Source organism: Vombatus ursinus, unplaced genomic scaffold (assembly GCF_900497805.2).
Source record: "Vombatus ursinus unplaced genomic scaffold, bare-nosed wombat genome assembly UNPS02014832.1, whole genome shotgun sequence".
NCBI classification, from domain to species: domain Eukaryota; kingdom Metazoa; phylum Chordata; class Mammalia; order Diprotodontia; family Vombatidae; genus Vombatus; species Vombatus ursinus.
Window position 1 is genome coordinate 76,273,375 of NW_020954610.1, and position 23,786 is coordinate 76,297,160.

Here is a 23,786-nt window from a genome sequence, read left to right on the forward strand (position 1 = left end):
CACCATAGAATTTCCCAGCTACCTGACAACAAAAAGAAATTTTGAACTCAGCTGCTGAATTTTCTGTCTCTGTATGAGATTATCCTAATACTTAGTTCCATCATTTGCATATTGTTACTGCAGTACTTCTGTCAACACCTTCAAAGCCACTTAAGTCCACCCCTCCCCCATTCTTAAATTTATGTGATTAGAGAAATTATGGTAGTAAGTATTGTTATGTGTTCAGTCATGTCTGTCTCTTTCTGAGATTTTCTTGGCAAATTTTTTTTTTTGAGTGGTGTGCCATTTCCTTCTCCAGTGGATTAGGCAAACAGAGGTTAAGTGACTTGCCCAGAGTCACACAGCTAGTGAGTGTTCAAGGCCATATTTGAACTTAGGTCTTCCTGACACCTAGCTCAGCACTGTATCCACTGAGCCATCTAGCTGCTTCAATTGTTGCTATAGTATGTCACAATCATATAGCACTTGTAAGTTTTACAAAGTGTTTTCACACAGCAGTCCTGTGAAGTAGAGCATGAGTAATAAGATGAATAATTTAGGTAATTATTATGTGCATTATACTATGCCCAGTAAAGATAGTCCTTGGCCTCAAAGAGCTCACATTGTAATGGGGAAGACAGTACATGTGGAAAATTTCAGTTTCATGTCAAATGGAGAAGCCCAGTGGCCTTAGGGTACAGCAGCAAAGCAAATGGTCATGTCTCTTCTTAAATGACATCTGCACTGACAAAATCTTATCTGTTTCTGATGGTTAATATTTTGGCAATAACAAGGACTTTGGTGGCCAGAACTTACTTTTCTAGATCTTCAGTCTGTGTGGCAGTAGCATTTGCAGGAGCAGTTGTCAGGCTGCCTCTCTATGAAGGCACTGGGTGGAAGCCTTGCTATCCCGTGCTCTTGGGTACAGGATCCTAGCCTGTCTGTATCAGGGTTTAAGGGGACATAGTGGTCAAGGTGGTGGAGGTGGTTTGACTTGGCCTGGTACATGCTGCTTCCTGTCTCTCCCTCAGGGTGCCTTGTTGCTTCAGCTAGGCTGATTGGCCCACCCTGTGTAACTCAGCGACTTGAGGCAGTGCTGTATGTTGGAGGGTATAAATAATACATTGTTCATTGATCAGTAGGGATTCTAGCATTTAGAACCACAATAAACCCTTTGAGATCATAGTCCATTCACTTCTCAGGATTTGAATAAGGAAATGAAAAGGGAAGAGCTAAAACTAGGCATGGGCTGCTGTTGCTAGCGCAGTGGTGTCAAACTCAAATAGAAATGGGACCCTAAACCATACATCCTTAAGGATCTCTGCAAGCCACATGTTGACTTAGAAAAACACATGGTAACTTTTTCTATGTTCTATTGTGTTTTTATTTATTTTATTAACTATTTTCCAATTACATTTTAATCTGGTTCCAGCCTCACTCCACAGTGTTCAAGGTACTGTGAACCTCAGTGCTGGCTGCTGTTTGATACCTCTACATTAGAGCATAAGGGAGAAGAAACAGGGAGTGGTCTTTCTTTTTCTCTACTTTTTCTGTTTTTTAAGGGCATGGAGCTTTTTGACAAGGAAAAAAACCCCATAGATTAACAACCCCACCCAACTACAACTCCCCAAATGAAGAAAAAACCACCTCAGCCTGGTGCAGATTTTCATGAGGTACCGGAGATAGGATGTATAATGTATAATTTTTACTAAATTTCATGAGGAAATTTTTAGTTCTTCCTTATAAACCAATTGTAAACATAACCATACCTCCACTGTGAGTTCATTGCCAGCCTTGAAGACTAGAAGGACTTGTTCACTGCCACCAGGATCCTGGGGCTAGCAGGAATGAGTTTCTTCCAGGTTGCCTTAAATCCAAAAATCTTTTAAGTGAACAACTGTAGGAGAAAATTGCAGAAATAATTGAAAACTCTATTGTTGTTGCTGCAGTTGTTACTATTTATAACACACAATATGTATTTCTCAGATGCCAGAATTCAAAGTATAAAGACTTAAGTCTTTTATTGGGAACTCAGACAATACAACATTTATAATGATAATACTGTTTTAAAGACCCAAGGTTTTTTTTACTTGGTGAGCATTGTGAAGAGCCCCCATTCCCATCCCAACATATATCTGCTAACTCCTTGGACATCCTCTTCAGCCTTGTAGGAGCCTCTACAACTTGCCTCAGCCCTCAGGGGATTCTAGTGACAAGTGCTACCCACCATTCTTATTACTGTTATTATTCATAATGATAATTATATTTACTGATTCTTCATCACAGTAATAGCTTACATGTATCTAATGTGTTTTAGTTTCAAAAATAGGTTTTAATGCTTTATAATTTTTTACAAAAGTTATTTCATTTAATTTTCACAACAAACATGTAAGTAGGACAGGCAGAAGATTTAGAACTGGAAGTAACCTTACAGATAATCCAGTCCAACTCTCATTTAGAAATGAAAAAATTTTCTAGAGAGGTAAGATAACTTGCCTGTGGTCATACAAGTGACCACTGGCAGAGCCAAGATTCAAACCTAGGTCCTCTTCACATCTATCATTCTTTGCATACCTTACTATCTCTATTTTACAGGTGAAGGAAATGAGGCTCGAGAGTATTAATGACTTTCCTGAGGTCATAGAGCTTGAAAGTAACAGATCTGAGATTCAAACCCTGACTCCAAATTCATTGTTCTTTCCTCTGTACCAAACATAGCCCTCAAAGTTTTATTGTGACTTGGGACAAAGGTGTCATATATTCCTCATGTGGCTTCCTCCAATTCCTCATACTTTCTTCCTTTTCTTTTTTTCTTGTCTTTTGCTTTGGATGCTCAGTTCCGTAATGATATCACATATGAAAATGCTTATTTGTATACTGTTTGCATTCTTTAAACAATTTTGCCTTAATTTTAAGAATTAAATCTATTTTATGATAAATTAGAAACATCTCTCAAGATTTTAGAAACAGTTGTTACATTACTATAATCAGGGTTAAGAACATACAAATAATTTTCTAATTTAAAAAGAGATGAGAATGTTTTATTTTTTCTAGAGAATAAAATAAGTTCATTAATTTAGAGGGCACCCTTGATGATTTGGCTGTTCTTTTTGTCCATAATCTGAGTTCACAAAGCAAATCTGCCAATCTTGCTCACTCTGAGAGATACCACTCTGTCTCACCTTTGTCACCAGCTTCATTTTTAGCATATTGCTTCCCATCGAGAGAACTGCTATGCTTACGTATCATATAAGTGATATTTTTTATGTTTGGGAAACTGTATTGAAGTCATTCAAAGTGACTCAGTGTCTTCTCCCCTTCTCAAGATCTCTGCACTCCCTCCCTAGCATACAGACTTTGCTAGTCCAATGAGAATAAAATTGTATTACATTTTAAACAAATGGTAACAAAGGAAAAGAATCCAATCTTACAACTGCTGGAAACTTAAGACCAGAATATTGAATTTGATAGGTTATGAGATTTTATCACATGTATAACAAGGTGAAAAACAGTTTTGTGAAGCATGTGAATGGCTTCTGTATTATGTCAACTCAATAGCAACTCTGGGAGACTTGTATTGGCACTTCCCATTGAAAGCCTGGATTTTCTGTTGATTTATACTTTTCTCAGAAATTTTCCTTAATTAAACCTAAACTGAGGGCCTATTTAGAGGATTAGATGAGAATATTTCAAACTTAACAAAATACGGAAAACAATAGAGTTACTCAAATTTAATTTGTATTTACAATTAAACTCTTTGTGATATAACAAAATTGCCTGAAAATTCATAATTCTGTGCATAACCTTGCCCTGTAAAGAGCCCTGGATTTGGAATCAAAGGATCTTGGTTCAAATACCAACTCTGATAACTTGTGTATGTGTACGATTTTGAACGATTCAGTTAACCTCTCAGGGCCTCCTCAGTTTTCTCAAGTATAAAATGAAGGTTCATTATATCATAAAATAAGGTTCATTCTAGATCTAAATCTATGATTTTATGGACTCCAGATAAAATCATCACTCTTGAAGTTTGGGGGAGGCAGGGAATGACTTGTGGACCATTTGATTAAATGTTTTGTTGTCCCAACCAGTGTTATTTCACAGCCAGAATTCTTAACTGATGGTCCATGGATAGATTTTGGGAGGCGGGAGAGCTATGAATTTGGAACTTTTAATATTTTTATAACTGTACTTAATATAATTGGTTTCTTTTGTAATCTTATATCTTTTATTTTTATGTATTTAAAAACATTATTTTAAGAAGAGTCACCAAACTGCCAAAGAGGTCCATGACACACAAAAGGTTAAGAACCCGTTTCACAGTAACATAGTTAATGCATTTTAACCAGGCCTCATTATTATTTAGCACCATCTTGCTGTAATGGCAACTGATCCCTAGAGGTAAAAATTCTCTCTACCCTCCTATTACTGGAGAACAAAGTGTAGCCTACCAGGAAGTTTTAATATTCAGGTCAAACAGATATCAATTGTGGACCACAGAAGTACTAGTGATTCACAAGGGACATCTACATGCAAGCCTCCCTTTCCCAGCCTTTTGTGCTATTCATTGTCTGTCCCAACTGAACTGAAATAGATATTCCTCAGAAGGCCCTAGGGTACTCAGAGGGAAGGAATATAGGGGTACGATGGGCCACAAAGGGAAGATAAGACATTTTATCTGGGACTAGCATAGGGTCAAGAGAGCTACCTTTCCTTATACCATATTTCCTCTCTTCCTCTCCCCCACCTCTCCATCCTTCACTGTGGAACCAGTACTCCCAGATCTGCCAGACAATTAGAGGGGCATTTATGGGGCAGCTGCTCTTCACTCCACCCATCAGATAAGAAACCTTGAGTAACTGGGGAAGAGGAATTTATATAAAGAGGGGAGTCCGTATTACCATTATAAAAATTATGTACCAGCTATCAATTTTTTTTAGACTTAAACTTTTTTGGTCTAAATTTTGACCACCCAGGAATGTACTTCACATTTATAACTTAGTTCCTAAGTGTCCCCTTTAATGTTTTTATGGAGCTAATTAATGTTATTAAGTAGGCTATATTTGTATGTAGTCTAGAATAATAATTTGTGCCTTAACTTTTGTTAGAAGAAATGCAACTTTAATATAAATTCTGGAATTTAAAAAAGAATGTTAGGTGTTACATATTCTCTTCATCTTTTCTAGTTGTAGTAGCATATAATCTGTAAAATCAGTGTGGGTAAGGAAACTTTAGTCTATGTCGAGTCATACAAAACAATTGCAAGTTTATACCTTGTGTGATTGAGATAAGAATTCTTCAGTCTTCTTTTCTTACAGTGGTAATCTGTCTCTGTGTTTTACCTCATCATTTACGTAACAGTCTAAAAAAAATTCAGTCACTGGGTCCAGTCACTGAGATGGTGTTTTATAACATAACTTGGAATATATGAATTACGAAGATCACAGTAAATTGGATTGGCTGGGTTTTGTCTGCCAGTCATGCCTTACATTGATTAGTGATTCAGTGTTTCAAGTTCACAACAGCATTTTTGTGAAAGAGAATGGGCCTCTTTGTTCTAAGCTACCTTTTGAACTAAGATGTATACGTAGTTTGGTTTTAAGCAAGACGCAAATGGCTTAAGTTTTTTGTTGTTTTTAAAATTATTACTGAGAGAAGTTTTGTGCTTGTTTAAAATGCCAAACATTTCCTGTCTCTGCATTTTAAAATGAATGATTTTATGTGATTACTATCTCCTTATTATTGTATATCCTGTTGGAATCTAATATATTTTTGTCTGTCTTAATGGTGCAAAGGTTTTTTAAAAAATGTCTAGAGTAGCAGCAAAATAAATACCTCAGTGTATATTTTTTTACAGTGTTAAAGTAAATATATAGTAAAGTCCTCCTCTTAGAAATTATGGAACTCTTTAAAGAAGTTGCAGACAGGGTTTCATATTATATTAATTTTAAGTGGAATGAAATTACAGGGTAATTTCTGTATTGAACTGAAGTGAAAATGAAAATTTCTTTGTACTATAACTTAGCTGTTTTAAGCAGTTATGAAACCAGCTAGAGATCTTAAAATACCAGGGCATTGATACTATGATAGAATGCAAAAGTTAAATTGTGTCAGTAATGTTTTACTCTGCCATTTAAATCATAAAATCAAGTAAAGCATATTCAAGAAACTTAAGGTTCAAAAGTAATTCTGGCAAGCCTACAAGTTACCCTTTCATTAGATTATCCCTTTTTATCATACTAAATTATTGTTATCCTAGCCTTCCTGAGCAGTTCTTAGAGATCACTTGTCAAATAGAGTTTTCCTTGAGAGGAAAAAAAAATCGTATTCATATTTTTGAAGGTAAACAGAGTTCTATGTCTCTGTAATATATTTCCCCCTTAAGAAATATGAGGTCCTTAGCATTTGATCAACTGAAAGACATAAATTATCCAGGAAAGAACTCCCTGTATGATAAGAACTGTTGGGAAAACTGGAAAGCAGTCTGCAGAAATTAGTTTATACCAACATTTTGTACCTTATTCCACAATAAATCCAAAATGGCATTCATAATATGGATATTATAGATCATGCCATTAAAAAAATTAGAAGAGAATCTGCTGATCATATTAGAAGAGAATGTGCTGATCATATATGTCTTTCATACCTATGGGCAGGGGACAGATTCTTAACCAAATAGATTATTTTGAAAATTTCAGAGCTTTTTGCATAACAAAATTAGTGCATTTTGCATAAGAAACAAAGGGGGATGGGCTGAGGAGAAAAAAAACTTACATCAAATATCTCTGATAAGAATTTGGTATTCAAGATATATAAACAACTAATAGAAATGTATGTCCAAAAGCCATTCCCTAATAGGTAAGTAATTAAAAGATATGAACAACTTTCCAAGAAATTAAAACTTTTAATAATAATATGAAAGAATACTTAGAATCATTAATAGTAAGAGAAATACAGATCAAAACAACCCTGAGACTTAACTTCAAACCCAGCAAATTGGTAGAGATGACAAGACATGGGAATAATGAAGGAGTTGGAGTCAGTGTGGAAAGGTAAACACACAAATACATTATTGGTGGAGTTGTGAATTAGACCATTCTGAAAAGCAATTTGGAATTATGTAATTAGAGTGACTAAAATATCCACAGCCCTTGTCCCAGAGACTCCATTGTTCGGTATATAGCCCAGAGAGGCGACTCACAAAAATCAAGACTCCATATTCATCAAAATATTTACAGCAGTACTTTTTGTGGTAGCAAAGAACTGGAAACAAAGTAGATGCCCATTTATTAGGTAATGGCTATACAAATTGTGGCACATGAATATAATAGAATATTACTGTGCTATAAAAAACAATAAATTGAACTTCTCTGTCGTATGATTAACAAAGTGGAGGGGAGGACTAGACGTTTTCTCTGATCCTCTCAAATCTCTCCAAAACCAGAATTGTGAATGAAAGATAATGAAACTTCAGCTGTCTCCATGATTTAGGACATCTGAAATCCAAAAAAAGGTCAAACAAACCCATGAACTGAGTCAGTACCCCTATGCTACCTTCAGGGTTTAGCTACAAAACTCAAACCACACCTCAGTCTTTCCTCCCCGTTTTCAAGGCTGTGGAAATCCTGGCTCTAGGCTTCAGAGTTCAGCTTCTCTAGTCTTTGCTGTTGCCCAAAGGACGCTCACTTTGACTACACAGCCAACATCATGGTGGGCAGCATTCTGTGCTACAAAAGTCTCTGCAGGAGAACCAGGAACATAGATAGGGAAAGGGGTGGGACATGTGTCTGGGCTTGAACTAGAGCTCAATAACACATCCCACCCCCCTGTCCTCCCAGTGACTAAAAGGTCCCCACATTAATAAATGATGCATATGGTAAGAGTTTCATTGCCTTCTTTTAAAAACAAAACAAAACAAAACAATATTTATTTATTTATTTATTTTTAGTTTTCAGCATTCACTTCCATAAGATTTTGAGTTTTAAATTTTCTCCTCCTCTCTTATCTGATATAGGCTGTAGATATATATTCATGTTAAACATTTTTTCACATTAGTCATGTTGTAAAGAAGAATTAGAACCAATGGGAGGAACCACGAGAAAAAAGAAACAAAAGAAAAAAAGAGATCAAATAATATGCTTCAATCTGCATTCAAACTCTATAGTTTTTTTTTTGGATGTGGATAGTGTTTTCCATTATGAGTCTTTTGGAGTAGATCCTTGCAGTGAGGAGGAGAGCTAAATCTATCATAATTAGTCATCGTACAATGTTGAGGTTGTTGTGTGCAGTGTTCTCCTGGTTCTGCTGACTTCACTCAGCATCAATTCATGTAAGTCTTTCCAGGTTTGCTGAAGTCTGCCTACTCATCATTTCTTGTGGCACAATAGTATTCCATTACGTTGATATACCACAACTTGTTCAGCCATTCCCCAACTGATGGGCATTCTCTCAATTTCCAATTCTTGGCCACCACAAAAAGAGCTGCTATAAATATTTTTGTACATGTGGGTTCTTTTCCCATTTTTAGATTCATTGTCTTCTGATGCAATTTATTTGAATCTCGTTGTGTAGGAGTTCTCAAATTTTAATCTCTTTGTGGGCTAGATATGTATTACTAAAGTAGCCAGAGAAATGGTTGGAATCATAGTAAGCAATGTGGAAAATGATAAATGCTTCTGTTTCTAAATGCACTTTTCCTCTTAAGCCCTATTTAAGCCATGGCATGAATCAGATTCTGAGAGTTAGAAGGGACCTCATAAGTCATCAAGTACAATCCGTACCTAAGTATGAATCCCTTCTTCAACATCCCCAATTAGTGATTGTCCAGCCTCCATGTGAAGATCTCCACAGATAGGGAAGTTAGGCTGCTCATTCTACTTCAGAATAGCTGTAATCATTCTGAGGCTTTTCCTTCTGTATAGTTGAAATCTACCTTCCTTTTACTTACACTTATTGGTCCTAGTTCTGCCCAGTAAAGCTAAACAAAACAAAGCTAATTTCTATATATGTTAGTGCTTCAGAGATTTGAAAACTGCTGTTATTCCTTCCCTCTCCCCGAATTGTCTCTTCTCCAGGTTAAATGTCCACACGTGACTTAACTTGTGTTTTACACGTGTTTTAAATACTGAGTTACTCGAGTGGTTCCTTTTTTCCCTGGGCCCTAAGGGGACAGACTGTAGTTCAGTATAGTTCCTCCTCAACAGCTACCTCTGACTGATGAGTGCAGACAGTTAGCAGTCATTCAGTCTTCTTTTAGATATTTTTAGATATTGAGTTTTATAACATTTTCTTTTCATAGCAAACCTAGATAACAATATCTGTAACAATAAGATTCTTTGAAAATAATTATTTTAAAATAAATCTGAACCAATGTAGAGATAGTTAATAATATTAATGACTTTACACAATAAATATATTTTAGAATTAGTTATAGAAAAGTTGTTACTAATTCCACACTGCCACTTTTTCTCATGAAGTTAATAAGCTTGTACGTGTGGTAATGTTTTCAATCAGAAGCATTTCATACTGCCAGAGCTGAAGCTGGTCCCCAGAGTCTGGTCCAGATGGATTCATCCCTGCCTGAGATTCCTCAAGATCAAAATGCTGCAGAATCCTGGGAAACTTTAGAAGCGGTATGTTAAGAAGCATTCTCCTTTCTTATTGACTATAATTCATGAAAATAAGGTAATACCCATTTTTTTTCTGTTTAGGATTTGATGGAACTCAACCAGCTAATTACTGATTTCTCTCTGCTAGTGAATGTGAGTATAACAATCTTGCTTTAACCTCAAGATTGATAGCATGATGTCATAGAAGTCTTTCATCTGTAGGCATTTGATATTAATCAGACCAACAAGGAAGAGTAAAAATCTGGAGAGTTTATTGATGATCTGTAGGAAGGGGATGTGTAGCTGGAAATAAGCCTTAGAGAAGGAGGACTGGAAAGATATCTTTGTCTTCAAATATAATCTTATGATATGCATAAATATGATGAACTCATCCATTTCCCCACTAATAAAAAAGTCTTCCTTAGCTTAAAGGGGAAAAATTAAGACAATAAGTAAACATTATAAGGAAGTAGACTTGGTTTTCAAAATAAAGAAGAATTTCTTAACATTTGAAGTTGTCCAAGAATGTAATGGTCTGACCTGGAGATCTCTCAACAGAAGCTGGTTGTCCACTTGGTAGGAGCATAAGTGACCACCAAAAGTTACGTAACGATTTAGAAACAGAGCTGGGATTAGAAACAAGGACTCCTGATTCCTAGGATGGGGTTCTGGCCACGGCAGTGCATCAGAACTAGCACTCTTGGGGGCAGCTAGGTGGCATAGTGCATAGAGCCCTGGCCTTGGAGTCAGGAGGACCTGAGTTTGAATCCAGTCTCAGACACATAACACTACTAGCTGTGTGACCCTGGGCAAGTCACTTAACCCTGATTGCCTCATTAAAAAAAAAAAAAGAAAAGGAAAAAAGCAGACCTGGCACTCTTCCTGTCTTTATTCTATCACTGGGAGTTTAAGAGATAGTAAACCTTCTTGCACAAAAGTTAATCTGGTCTGGACAGACATACAATAAATTTTAAGGGGACATGAAGGTGTTGGGGGCAGGGAGAAAGAGTGCCCAACTTGAATTTTGTAACTGAGAGTTGGTGAATAATAGCAAAGGTCATATGGTACTGGTAATTGAGTTCCTGGAAGGGATACTTAGGTTAGTGGTTATATAGACAGCCAGACTTTGTTCTCCATGGAAAATAGCAGCCTGTTTGTTTGATTTTTTCCTCTAAGTGGCAGACCAGTATAGTTTGTCATTAGAGTTAGGTAAAGAATTTGAAAACATAGTTTGGGAAAGTGGTATAATGGAAGAATGTTGTGAATGTGAAAATTGTTGCCAGCAGATTTGAAGTCCCAGATGAGGATGTCACCTTATTGTTGGTACCTCAAGAAGCCAAGGACATGTTCATTTTGTCTGACCTTTCTTTCACGGATAGTAACCCACAGACAGTCCTTTTGTCAAGAACGGTCCTGAAAAAAAAAAAAAAAACAGGAGGAAATCTGAGCCTCAGAAAGGACATGTTAGTCAGACCACTGCTACTTTTAAAAAACAAAACATAACAAAGCAAAAAAAGGTATCAGCAAGGATTGTGCAGTGTGAACCATTATGGTGTCATGATCCTCATCATCAGAAAGTTGACTAGAGTCAGGAATAATGTGAGCACAATTGCCCTCCAGGGGTTCTTTCTTCCTCTGCAGGAAAATGTGTCCATTTGTAAGCTGGAACAATTTATAACTAAAAATAAAAGTACAAGTTTTTCCCATAGCAAGAGATAAGAAAATGTACCATTCTTCTCATCTACATAGAAGTGGAGGATGATGTGCTGAAACATTGCACATACTTACAGATTTAGTTGATGTGTTGGTTTTTGCTGAACTGCTTTTTTTTTCTTCTCCTTTTTATTCTCTCAATTGTAGAAGGGTGAGGTATATATTTATAATAAAGATTTTATTAAGAACAATAAGTAGTAATTTTTTCTTTTGAAATAAAAGACCCACTCGGCCTCATCAAATCAAAGGCATTTTGTGACATGAATAAACCTCCAATTCTAGTAGTGTCTGATGGCTGACCTGGGATAGTGTGGCATATAATCTCTGGATTCATAATCTTTAAGGAGTTGTTGATAAAGTTCACAGAAGCCTTCAACTCTCTCATGGAATACTTGAAAATATTTTCTTTCCTGGCAGAGATGAGAACAAAGGTTGGGATTTCTTAGGCTTAAATCTAATCACATCCCTCACTAGGGTCAGGATGAGGCATTTCCTGAAGGTGAAGACTCATCAACCTGAGAAATCAGAAATTAGCTGATTTGATGGTCTAGATTCCTTCAGTATAACTTAAGTAGAATTACCTTTTAACTTCTGAAAGGTACATCAGTTCTGTGTTGTCAAGTCATTTTTATATTCTTCTCCAGAATTAGACTACCCTTCATTTAGCAAACCTGTCACTCATACCTGCTCCAAGTAGTTTTGAGAAATTCAGAATCTTCTGACACTGGCAATAGTGGCAGATTATATCCAAAAAATTATGCACATTTTCCTTAAAAATTAGCATTTGTTTATTGAATACATGAGATTAAAATATACATTTATTACTTTGGGGGAAAATATTAGCTCAGAGTTAAGTATGTCAATCTACCAGGTTGGGTTTTTTTTTTTTTTTTTTTTTGCTTTGGAAATTTAGCTTTAATTAAAAATACTAATAAAACATTCATATAAAGAAAGTATGCATGGGGAAAAACCATAAAAAGGGCTCATAATTTCAGCCTCTTGCTAGAGTTTGGGCCTAACTGCTAAGGATCCTATAATCCCTCAACCCCAGAAAGAGCAGACTGCATCTCCACTTGGCAGTTTGGTAGTCCGTCACATGTGTATGCTTAATGAGGGATTGAAGTCAGACAAGAAAAAGCAAGTGGGGAATAGAATTCAACATGGCAAACTAAAAATAGCACTTTAAGATACAAAAAGGTTAGTTGGTTTCATAAAACAGTGCAGCTGGGGGGTGACTACCCATCTTGGTTTTTAAATTGATGCCATGGTCCGGGTCATTAAAGCCTAGGGTATGGTTCCCCAGAGTAAGGTAGGATTTTTGTACTTACTCATAATTGTGGCAGAGTTCTAACTGCTCTAACATCTAGTAATTTACAACTCTAGTTTTGCTTTTAGGTTTTCTGGGATATCTCCAGTTATTTCCAAAGGGTTTTGTAAAATACTTAAAATTAATTTAATCCACTTATTTTAAGATAACTATAATTCATTCAACAAATATTTGCTAAGAATATGCTCTGGGCTAAGGCACTGTGCTATCTCCAATCCAGTATCTAATATGTTTGGGAAGAAGTTCCTTTATATTTCCCTGAACCCTGGAGATCAACAATAATTAGTAGCAATCATGTAAAAATCCCAAGTGGAGAAGGAGGCATAGAAGTACCTTCTTTTTTAGAAATTCCATTTTCTGATTTCTTGAAGTCCAGTAGTTTGGGCTTCATGATTGACCAGAAGTTTGTGAGTGAATAGTTAAGGACCTTTACATTTTAGACATTTTTAGGAATGGAGTTCAGTGGGTAGAATCACTAGACCAGGTCCTCATTCTCTAAAGGCTCTGAAAGGGACGACTTCAGTTGGAGGTTTGACATCTGGGAAAGAGATGACTATCAAAAGAGAAGGAATGTTATAAAAGATAGTGCATGGGGCATAACCAAGGTATGTCATACACCAAATGGGGGAGAAGTACTCCAAATGAAGGGCAGGGTCAGGAAATAAAGTTTTATGGGCTGTGAAGAAGAATGGTGGTTTCTGGAAGAGGTTGCATGTGAGCTTCTCCCTTATGGAATACTGATAATGCCCTGATAGCTATGGTAGTAGAGGGATCTAGGTAGAAATGTAGATTGCAAGATGGAACAAATACAAGGAAAGCATTGAGTACTTAAATATGTTGTTGTATGAAGGGGAGAAAATGTCAACAACAGAAAACATGCCAGCTATGGAAAAGAATCGACTGTGATGTTTCAATCTCTTAGGTTACATGATGGAATGGCAGCTGGGATTATAATTGTGTTCTCTGTTTACAGCATCAGTGTAAGATGGTATTCATATAAGGTATTAAAACAGTACTAAAATTGGCCTAAGATTGAATTATTACTAAGTAACTCAGTTGGCTCCAAAGATATACTCTTTTCTCTGTCAATTTTAAAGTCAATTCCTATTGTGTTATATAGTTACTACTTTCTTTTGACTGTTACATTTAATTAAATTGACATTGACTCATTAGTTAGCTATTTTCTCTCATTTCTCTAAATTTGAAATATTTTAATTTGTCATTTTATGATGCATTAAAGTATTAAAACCTAAGACCACTAAGTTCATACACTGCACTCCATTGCAGGTTAGAAGGGGAAATGCCTTTTGTGGTAGTTAAAATAAGCATATCTCATTCAGAGAGATCAGAAGTACTAATTTGTATTTCTTGACTCAGTGGCATTTTAATTGTAATGTAACCTGTCCCTGTTTTAAACCCAATCTTCACAATTTCAGAATGGGAATTGTTTTTTGAAGCAAGCACAGCATGCCACCTAGGTACTTGTTTGGCATTTTTCCTCTTGGGATTTGGTTCATTCATTCAGATAACAGCACATTAATTAATAAAGAACCCAATTTAATATGAGATGTATTTGGCTACAAAGGTACTACCCTTTTATTACTTAGTAGTTAAATTTCCCTTTTTAAAAAAAAAAAGTAAATTTGTACTTTTCAGTATGCTTTATCAGATGCTCTTAATGAACCACCATTAAGACTGCATGGCTACAGTACATGAGGGCCCTGATTACAGGAATTAAAATAGTGTGTATTGGCTTACTGCTGCTTCCCAGCAGGAAATCTCCCTCATAATTCCTTTGCATCTAGTCTCAGCAGGAGAAGATTGACAGCATTGAAGACCATGTCAACAGTGCTGCTGTGAATGTTGAAGAGGGAACCAAAAATTTGAGGAAGGTAAGGCTCTGCTCCTGCTGACAAATCAATGGTCCTCTGCCTCCCAGGAATCTTCAGTATTAACCCCATTGATCTGCCCTCTTTAATGTTGAGGGAACCAGCAATTAAGGAAATAAGGAAGAAATGGCACATAGGTAGTAAAAGAAATCAATGATTGTTGTAATATTCTACCCCAAGAGTCATTCTGTCGAGAGGGACTGTTTTCTTTTTCTTTTTTTTTTCCCTTTTTTTTTTGCAAAAAGAGAATCAACTGAAGCCTTCTGGTGATGGGCACTTCTGTTATATACCTCAGAGGAATTATCAAAAAGGAGAAGGGCCCTAGCTAGTTTGCAAGAACCGAGGAAAGGCAAAATGAATCAACCTGCCAGACACTGTACAGCTCTGGGACCACGTGTGCCATTTGCCCTCACCCCCCAAGAGGCTTTGAATCTCAGGTGCATGACCCACGGTGACAGAAAAGCTCTAGGGGCATTCAGTGGCTATTGCCATTCATTTAAATAAACCCATCAGATAATTAGTGAATTAATTGTGTTGTAAGTCAGCTGGAGGCAACTTAAATGATCCATTCTGTCTTTACCCATCTGAGTCCTGAAGTCATGAGCAGTTGCAGCACCCAGTCTTCGTACCTGTGGAATATTCCACCTTTTTTTTTTCATAAGTACAATTGTGAGAGTTAACTATATAAGAGTTAAAGAGGAATTGCCAGGAGTAATGAAGGGAAAATATACATGCCCACAAGCAAATATTCACAATTCCATTTCCAAATTGAATTTTTTCTCTCTTTTTTTTTTTTTACAGGCTGCAAAATACAAGCTGGCAGCTCTGCCTGTGACAGGTGCAATCATTGGAGGAGTAGTAGGGGGTCCGCTTGGCCTCTTTGCAGGCTTCAAGGCAGGAATTGCAGCTGCAGTTGGTGGTGGGTTGTTGGGCTTCACAGGTGGAAAATTGATACAAAGAAAGAAACAGAAAATGATTGCGATCACTTCCAGCTGTCCAGATCTTCCTAGGCAAAGTGACAAAAAATCCAGCTGAAACTAGACCTGTTTCATTAGGATCCCTGCAGCAGTGTTGATGATGTCCTTTGCCAACAATGATGGACACACAATCAGCTCATGGAAGACAAGCTTATTGATATAAAGAATGTAGACAATCACATGGATTGGAACTGGGATCAGGAAACATTTTGTCATTTGACAGGGTATTAATTGGGATATTAGTGATTCAGGAGCCCAGGTGAGTTGAGAACTGCCTTTCAGGTGAAGTTCAAAGACTGACAAGTTACAAATTTTCTACCTGACTATGTGGTAGCTGAGTTATGACCTTCACAAGGACTAGGATCCATATGCTAATCTGTTTGTCAGTGTTTAGTTCAAGGTGGAGGGGAAAAATGGCTATGAGAGAAATGCTTTCCTCATTTACTCTGACTTGAAGATCTTAAGAATTGGCAAGTTTGTGGGAAATTATTTCAACCAATAGAAAGAAAATGAAGGTTACTCCATAAGCCTTTCTCATCAGGAAACTGGAAACTTGACCTCTGGGTGAAGGCACAATTGAGATGTCATCATGTTCAGCATGTATCCAATGGGTGAGACTGCTTCAGTCTGGCACACTCCCAGATTGCTGAAGTGAATGAAGCCCAGTCCAACACAGCCCTGCCCAGAACTGTAAAAAGAATGGAAAGACAGTCAATACTTCATAATTTGTTTTTGGGGGATTTTTTTGTCAAGACATCCCCTACCTTTCTTCCAAGTTCTTTAATTTATTACTTTGGACCCTGCCTTCTTTCCTCCCTTTTTTCTTCTGCATCTCTTTAAATAAAGAAAACAAATGGTAGGAGGTTTATTTTGCCAGTCACAGACATCCCTGCTCATCTGTCTCTCTACATCTTCTAGTATCCTTTGCATCTTTCTTCCTATGGAAAGCTCTCTACTTTAAAGGATTAATTCAACCCATCTGTAGCGAGAAATTTAGTTTGTAATAAGCACTTTATAGCTCTTTCTCTCCATACTTACTTTCCTGAACCTCCAACACAAAAAAGATCCTATCCCCCATCAATTTGTTTTAGCATTTAAGTCAGAGAGGGGACAGAGCCCAGGTGACACCTTCCTTTGGCATCTTTCAATCTCAGGACATCAGTGTGCTCCTTGGAGGTAACCTGCTCTGAATCCCTTCCCCCTAAATAACATTTTAAGAGAACAGAGAACTTAACCTGCTTATCTCATCAGATTGATGTAAAAAGGACCTGGAAGTTTTAGTGGACTTCAAGATCAATGTGAGTCAGTAATGTTACTTGACAGCCAAAAAAGCTAATGCATTCTTAGGCTTCGTTGATAGAAGTGTAGTGTGCTGATCAAGGGAAATTAGTCAGTCAGCAATCATTTATCAAGGGTTGACTTTATCCCAAGCACTTTGCCAAGCAAAGGATACAAAGAAAGGCGAAAGACAGTCCCTACTTTCAGCAAGCTTACTGTCTAATGGATAACCCTGCTAGATTCTGCACTAGTCACGACTCATATCTCCAGTCCTGCATCCTGTTCTTAAGAGCTGCATTTCTGGAAGGAGAGTGACAAGTTTATGTGCATACATGGGAGGGTGGTCAAGAATCTAAGCCAGGGGTATCAAACATGTGAGCTACAAGCCACATGCAACCTGCAAAACTCATGTGCTGCCTAAACAAGATTAAAATGCAGTTAAGAACATATTTAACAAATACAATAAAACAGAAATAACATTACATTTTAAAACTCAGTCAAAATGTAGCCCACAGAGATCTTTATATACAAATTAGTAGCCCCCATTTCTATTTGAGTTTGATACCGCTGATCTAAACTATGCCGTAGGAGAATCAGTTGAAGATACTAAGAATGTTTAACCTAGAGAAGAGTAAATTTGGAGCGTGTGTAATAGTAGTCATAAAAATATTTGAAAGGCTATCATATGGAAAGGAATTACTTTTTTTTCCTTGCTCACAAAGTACCTTTTGAACAAAACACTCAGGTTTCTCAAGTAAAAATAATGGCCTGCCTATTTTTCACCTCTTACCACAAACACTGTCTAGCCAATCAAGGATCTACCCTAATTATTAATAAGCTATTTAATGTCTGAAGATTTCACAAGGGTTTGGGCTGCACTTGGCTGGTAACCTCTCTTCCTAAAACCCTTCCCCTTTCCCCCCTTTCTCCTCTGTCTCTCTCTGTCTCTCTCTTTCTCTCTTTCTCTCTCTCTCTCTTTCACTCTCTCTCTCTACCCTTCTCCCCCCCTCCCCTTCTCCCCCTCTGTCTGTCCCTCTTTCCCTCTCCCTTTAACAATTTGCCTGTCTGTAGCATTTATCTTTTAGATGAGGAGAGAGACAATACCTACCTCCTACTCTAGTGCTCCTTGAGCAGAGGGGAACAGGTCTTTGCCTACCCTGAGAGGCAGGGCCTGTGACACATACCCATCCAGTTTGATTATGCAGTGGCCAAGGCAGCTCTTTTGAGGGTTGTGGGTCACGTGATATCACAGTGAGCTAGAGGGTCCTATGATTTCTCTAGGATTGAGTTTATTTCTAGGAATTTCTGTTTATCATTACTTTTTGCCTTTAGTGTCAGATCTAGAGAGAACCATGATTTATTATCAAAGTTTTTATTCATTTTCACCAGTTAGGCGAAGTATAATGAAAGAGAGCACTATTTCCCCTTTGTTTGGACTGTCCTTGTATTTTTTGCTATCTGCTTTGATATCTATTGGCTCCTTTCTAATATCACCCTGCCAGGTTTTAATCCAATATTGTGTTAGTATTTATGTCTGAAAGTACTCATATGGCTCCTTGGAGCACTATGATTTTGTTTTTAGTTTTCCAGTCTTTTCCTTGTCACAAGGCTTTGGTAGAAGCATTTAAATTGGGATACATTCAATCAATCCTTCATTCAACAAGCTTTTAAGTACCATAATGTGGCTGCCAGGCACTGTGCTGAGCATTGAGGATAATAAAGATACTACCCCTGGAGTTAGCTGAGCACTTAAATTTTTCTCAGCAAAAATAATGTTATCGTAGGCAGGTAGGTGTTCAGTGGATGGTGGTTCACTGGGCTTGGAGTTAGGAAGACGTGAGTTCAAATCCACCTTCAGACACTTACTAGCTATGTGACCCTGAGCAAGCCACTGCCTGCCTCATTTTCCTCATCTGTAATATGAGAATAATTATAGCACATACCTCCCAAGGATGTTGTGAGAATCAAAAGAGATGATATTTGTAAAGCACTTTGCAAACCTTAAAATGCTATATGAATGCTGGCTATGATGATGTTATGTGGTAACTGTGGAATGGCTCCAGTTTCCTACACGTGTTCTATGCCTGGCATCTCTATATTCTATATTCTTTCACCTTTTTTTGCTAAATTCTATGTTACCATCATTTTTACTTCCATGTGGCCTCCTGATTATTCCCATGTTATTCCTCTCCCAATCATCTATCTTAACACTTTGGGCATCCTCCATGCCTTGCCTCTTAGATGGCACTGTTTGAGCCATTGCAGTTGAGATATATAAAGCAAATGGGGGTATGGGGGTATTTTTTTCAGTGACTCAGAAATGAGATGAGACTCACTAGCTAAACTCTTGGATTACTACCTTTAGAACTAACTTGTTTCCAACAGTGGTACTAAGAATAAAAATACCTCATTTACATTACTTTTTATGGTTCCCAAATCACTTATTTGTCTAAACAATAGGGAACAGACCCAGAAGTTTAGCCCCAGAGCCTGAAAATGAGGGAGGAGGTCCATAAGGGGAGTTCCTGCCTACTTTACCCATACTTTACATATATACACATAAGATTAAAAGAAGCCTTCATCTTCACTTGGCCAATATCAAGCTTCAGTTCCCCCTTCACTCTTCTTTCCAGCCCCTTTCCTGACTCTCTGGGTTTCTCTATCATGGCCCAGCATCCTTCTCACCCTGGAGGATCCCTCTACCTCTGTAGCCCCCTCTTCTGATTGGTGATACTCCTTGAAATCTTCATTTGAGGAAGTAACCCGAGCCAGCCAAACTCATTCCTTCCTCCTATCCCGCTTCCTCTACTGCATTTAGGTCTGTTATTAGGATATAAGTTTCCTGAAAGAAGGGTCTAATTTTATTTTGGTTTTTTGTTTGTATTCTCAGCCCTTAGCACAGTGCCTGGCTCGTAGTAAGCACTAGGTAAATGCTTTATCTAGCTAGGTAGCTATCTGTCTATCTGTCTGTCTGTCTGTCTGTCATAAGAGCATAGATTTAGAGCCTCAAGGGACCGTAGAAGTCAATTAGTCCAAGAGCACACAAATTGTAAGTAACAGAGTTTAGGGAATTCAAACCTAGATCCTCTAATTGTACTATGGTGCCTCCATTAAGGGGGCAGTGGAGGAAGCGCTGCGTGTACTTTTGTTTGAGAGATTCACTGCCCTTCAGAGTTGAATTCTACATCGGCAGTAACCATGTTTAAGATGTATTTCTGGAGAAGTTGTTTCAAATTATATTTTTGGAAAATTGATATGTTACAACTGATTTTCCCACAGAACAATGGTTATAATGGGAATTATATTCCTGTCCTAAAAGAGCTTAGTGACAACTTTTTGTAAAACTGTTTCTAAACACTTGTTCTTCAATTATAAGTTATATGTCTATAGGTATAGAGTAGTAGTTCATTAGCTGGAGTCAGTTTTATTTTAATAACTTTGAGTATAATTTATTTCTTTTATAATCATGTGTATTTTATGCATTTAAAAATATTCAAAGAAGGAATCCATAGGACTGACAAAGGGGTACATGACACAGAAGAGTTAAGAATCCCTGCTATAAAGTATAAAAGCTTTCCAAAGCCTGTGTACATCACTTAAACATAATGGAGTAAATCAGATCCCTTTAGTTGTTCTTGCATTTTACCTCATCAAATATATTCATTTATTCATCTACTTTAAATGTTGTTTTCTACCAGTAAGAATGTCATCCTTGACAACAGAGACAAATCTGTTTTGGTCTTTTTATCCCCAGTGCCTACTGTGGGGATTTGCACTTAGTAGGTGCTTCATCAGTGTTGGAGAGTTGTGAAGAAGTCTAGAGAGTCAGAAGTGGAGCCTGGAGAGGAATGAAGGAGTTTTTTATTCTCTGAGGCCTCTTTAAAAACAAACAAACAAAAAACATAGGGAGAAAATATAAATTCACACAATGAGAAGGGGACATCAGTGAATGTGTAATGTTTTCCTTCCCTTGGATCCAGAATGCTGACATTTTCTAGAGCATGGATCAGATTTCATCTGCCAACATTTCAAAAACATGAGTGAATTTTCATCTCAGATATTTGAGTTTGTTGTAATGTTAAAGTGGTCCAAGTCAGGGGTTTAAACCTCGTTTTCTTTGTTCTCTCCCAGGGCCACAGGGTGAACTAAAAATATTTAACAAGAGCAGGAAGCTAGCTATATGTGGACCAAGAAACAAGGACCTCAGTTATCTACCTCAATGGTAGAACAGATATGGAGGTGAGATTTCTATGTAAGAAAAATGACTGCTTCCTAGGATAAGGAGCTGTAGGAAAAAGAAATAGAACACACTTAACCTTGAATAGCTCAGGGCTAATCTCTCTGTGGATGAACCCCAGACAGTGAGTGCAGGTAGGGACAAGTGGGCATTTTTCTGAATGGAGATTCTCACTGAGAAAGGTCTTAATTTTTGCATAAAGGGTCTGAAAGAGATGTACACAGTGAAATATCCAAATAATATAAAAAAATGATAGCTAGCATTTGTATAGTGCTTTAAGCTTTGAGAAGCACTTTGCTTATGTTATGATGATACTAAACTCACGGGTAGTAAAAGAAAACTAATTAAAAGGGAATAAACTTCAGAGAGAAGCCTTTGGGGGGGAAAAGTGGGAAATGGGTCTCAGTGTGGGCATGTATAAGGTAGCAAATCTGGGAGAAATATAGTCCAAACTACATTTACACATGCATATCCTACATAATCTATATACCTTAGCTGCTCATTCTTGTGAATTTATTATCCTAGACTAGAAGCTTGAAGTCACCTTTTACCTTGTCTTTTCCCTGCTGAGTTCTTTCCCTGTTATATCCCCTCAGGGGCTATTACAAACCTTCTCTTTAAGTCCTCATCCTGAGGTGCACCCTCACTCCCAACGAGTGACATCACTCTCTGCTTGGTGATGGAAGACATGCAGTGTGAATTCCCTCAGTTTCACTTCTTCAGACCAGTGTGCATCTTCATCCATTCTTCCCTTCCTCCCTCCCCTTTTTGTCTTATTTCAGAATTCAGTTTGTCTTTGGATGGGGAGGGCCCTTAGCCCTGGATAGAGCTAATTAAAAACAATTAGGCAATGTAGATAGATTGTTATTGGACTGTATAAGCCTAGCAATGAGTTCAAAATTTGGATACCCCTAAAAAAAAATCATAAGCTGGTAAGAACAGCAGGTTGCTAAGATCACAAAGGCAAGAATTTTCCTTCCCATTTTTTCAAAGAGTAACCCTTTGGCCCCTGGTTTTGAAAAGAAAGTTATTACCCCCCAGTCCCTTCTGACTGGTTGGAGGGGGAATGGAAAGGAAAAGCCACACCCCTCAAAGGGAGTGTACCATTAAGGAAACTCCATCCACATGAAGTGGTAGTTGGTGCAAAGATAAACCCTGGACAGGGGCTGTTGAGCTAACAAGGCCTATTGGGAGGTGTACCATCTTCCTGGATGATGAGACAGAGAGCTAGAAAAGACTTATAAAACCTACTAAACATTATCCCTTTTTGCTGATTCACATGGGAAAGAAAGATAAAGCCAAAATGAGGCTGGAATATTTCTCTAATGGTATTGAAGTCCTAGGTAGGAAACTTGAAACACTTGAAGGCATAGGTGGCATTTTCATTCCTTTTCCCAGTTGAAGTTAATGATTTTGGAAAAGTAGTGAATAGCCAGATACCTTGATGACAGTAAAGATGTGTTTGGCCAGAGACCTACTGATATGATTCACTGAAGAGGACCAAAATTACATCACTATGGTGGGGTCAAGGCACAGTGTGTCTGACTGTGGCTGATCAGACCAGTATGAACTTAGAAGGCTCTACTGCAAGTGGGACACAAATAGTCCATTTGAACATTTGGAGTGGAATATGCTTGTGTGTGTGTGTGTATGTGTGTGTTTATTCATATTTTCTAACACTCCTTCTACCTACTATCCCTTACTGAAATCTGCCTGTCCTTACTCCTGACTGCAGCCCCTCAACCTCCTATTACACTGTATCTCCAGCCATCTTATGCAGCACTGGTGGTAACTTCTCTCATACCCCCTGACATACTCATCCTGGAGGGGTAGTCATGATACTCTTCAAACTCCCTAACCTCCCAATTCCTTAGCCTTCTTAAATCCCATGATCTGCTCCATCATTCATCCACTCATAACGATAGTCATACACTAGATCTCTGCCCTCCGATAATTTATCACCTACAAAAACCATCCATGCTTTGGCAGATGGCTTCATGAGTTGATAAAAAAAAAAATCAAACTGGTATTCAGTCTTTGGGTGATGATTCTCAGATGACAAATCCTCGGGTGTGTATATGAACACTTTGCATATCAGTAATACCTACAAAAGCTTATGTCGCATGTCACAACCTTTAAGAATCCAGTATCACCTCCGTTCCCGAAGGAGGCGTCAGGAGATGACTTCAGGGGTATGTGTTGACTGCTAGTAGATCACACTGCTAATCACAGAGTCAGAATTGGAAAGGCCCTCAGAGTTCACTTAGTCCAACCCATGCCTGAGAGAAAGCCTGTTCTACATCTCTGACATATGATCGTCCAGGCTCCTCTTGGAAATCTTATGTTTGCTTTCCATGAGAGTGTGGTTTAGTAGAAAGAGTGTAAGATTCTAAAGCGGAGGACCTGAATATGTGTTCTTGTTCCACCGTTGTTAGCTGTTCAACTTTGGTGAAGTTAACCTCTCAGAGCTTTGGTTGCTCATCACAGACCTGTGTGAAGCTCAAATATGATAAGAGCAATTTGTAAACTATAAAAAAGCTATGTAAATGTGAGCTTTTGTTTATTACCTTGTTTTGCCATTTTCTTTTCTCTCTTTGCTTTTATGTTAAGTTTAAATACCTCTTGATCACATCATCAAGACTATATAATGTGTATATATATATATATATACACACACACACTATAGATATATATATGTGTGTGTGTGTGTGTATGTATATATTCTACTTGGTCTCTCATAAGCTATACTCTATCCTAGTCCAAGAAAACAGTTGAGAG

The 23,786-nt window shown here is 37.6% G+C and overlaps 1 protein-coding gene across 3 annotated transcripts in view; it reads left to right on the plus strand.

Annotated features, from left to right (window-relative positions):
• Positions 1 to 16,377, plus strand: part of LOC114025789 (syntaxin-17-like) — an 86,497-nt gene extending 70,120 nt beyond the window's left edge. For all 3 annotated transcript variants that reach the window (XM_027839309.1, XM_027839308.1, XM_027839310.1), the window contains exons 5-8: positions 9,493 to 9,611; positions 9,690 to 9,740; positions 14,433 to 14,519; positions 15,318 to 16,377. In XM_027839309.1, coding sequence (XP_027695110.1) covers positions 9,493 to 9,611; positions 9,690 to 9,740; positions 14,433 to 14,519; positions 15,318 to 15,551 — 491 coding nt within the window. In that variant the 3' untranslated portion in view covers positions 15,552 to 16,377. The remainder of the gene's footprint in view (positions 1 to 9,492; positions 9,612 to 9,689; positions 9,741 to 14,432; positions 14,520 to 15,317) is intronic.
• The last annotated feature ends 7,409 nt before the right edge of the window (positions 16,378 to 23,786 follow it).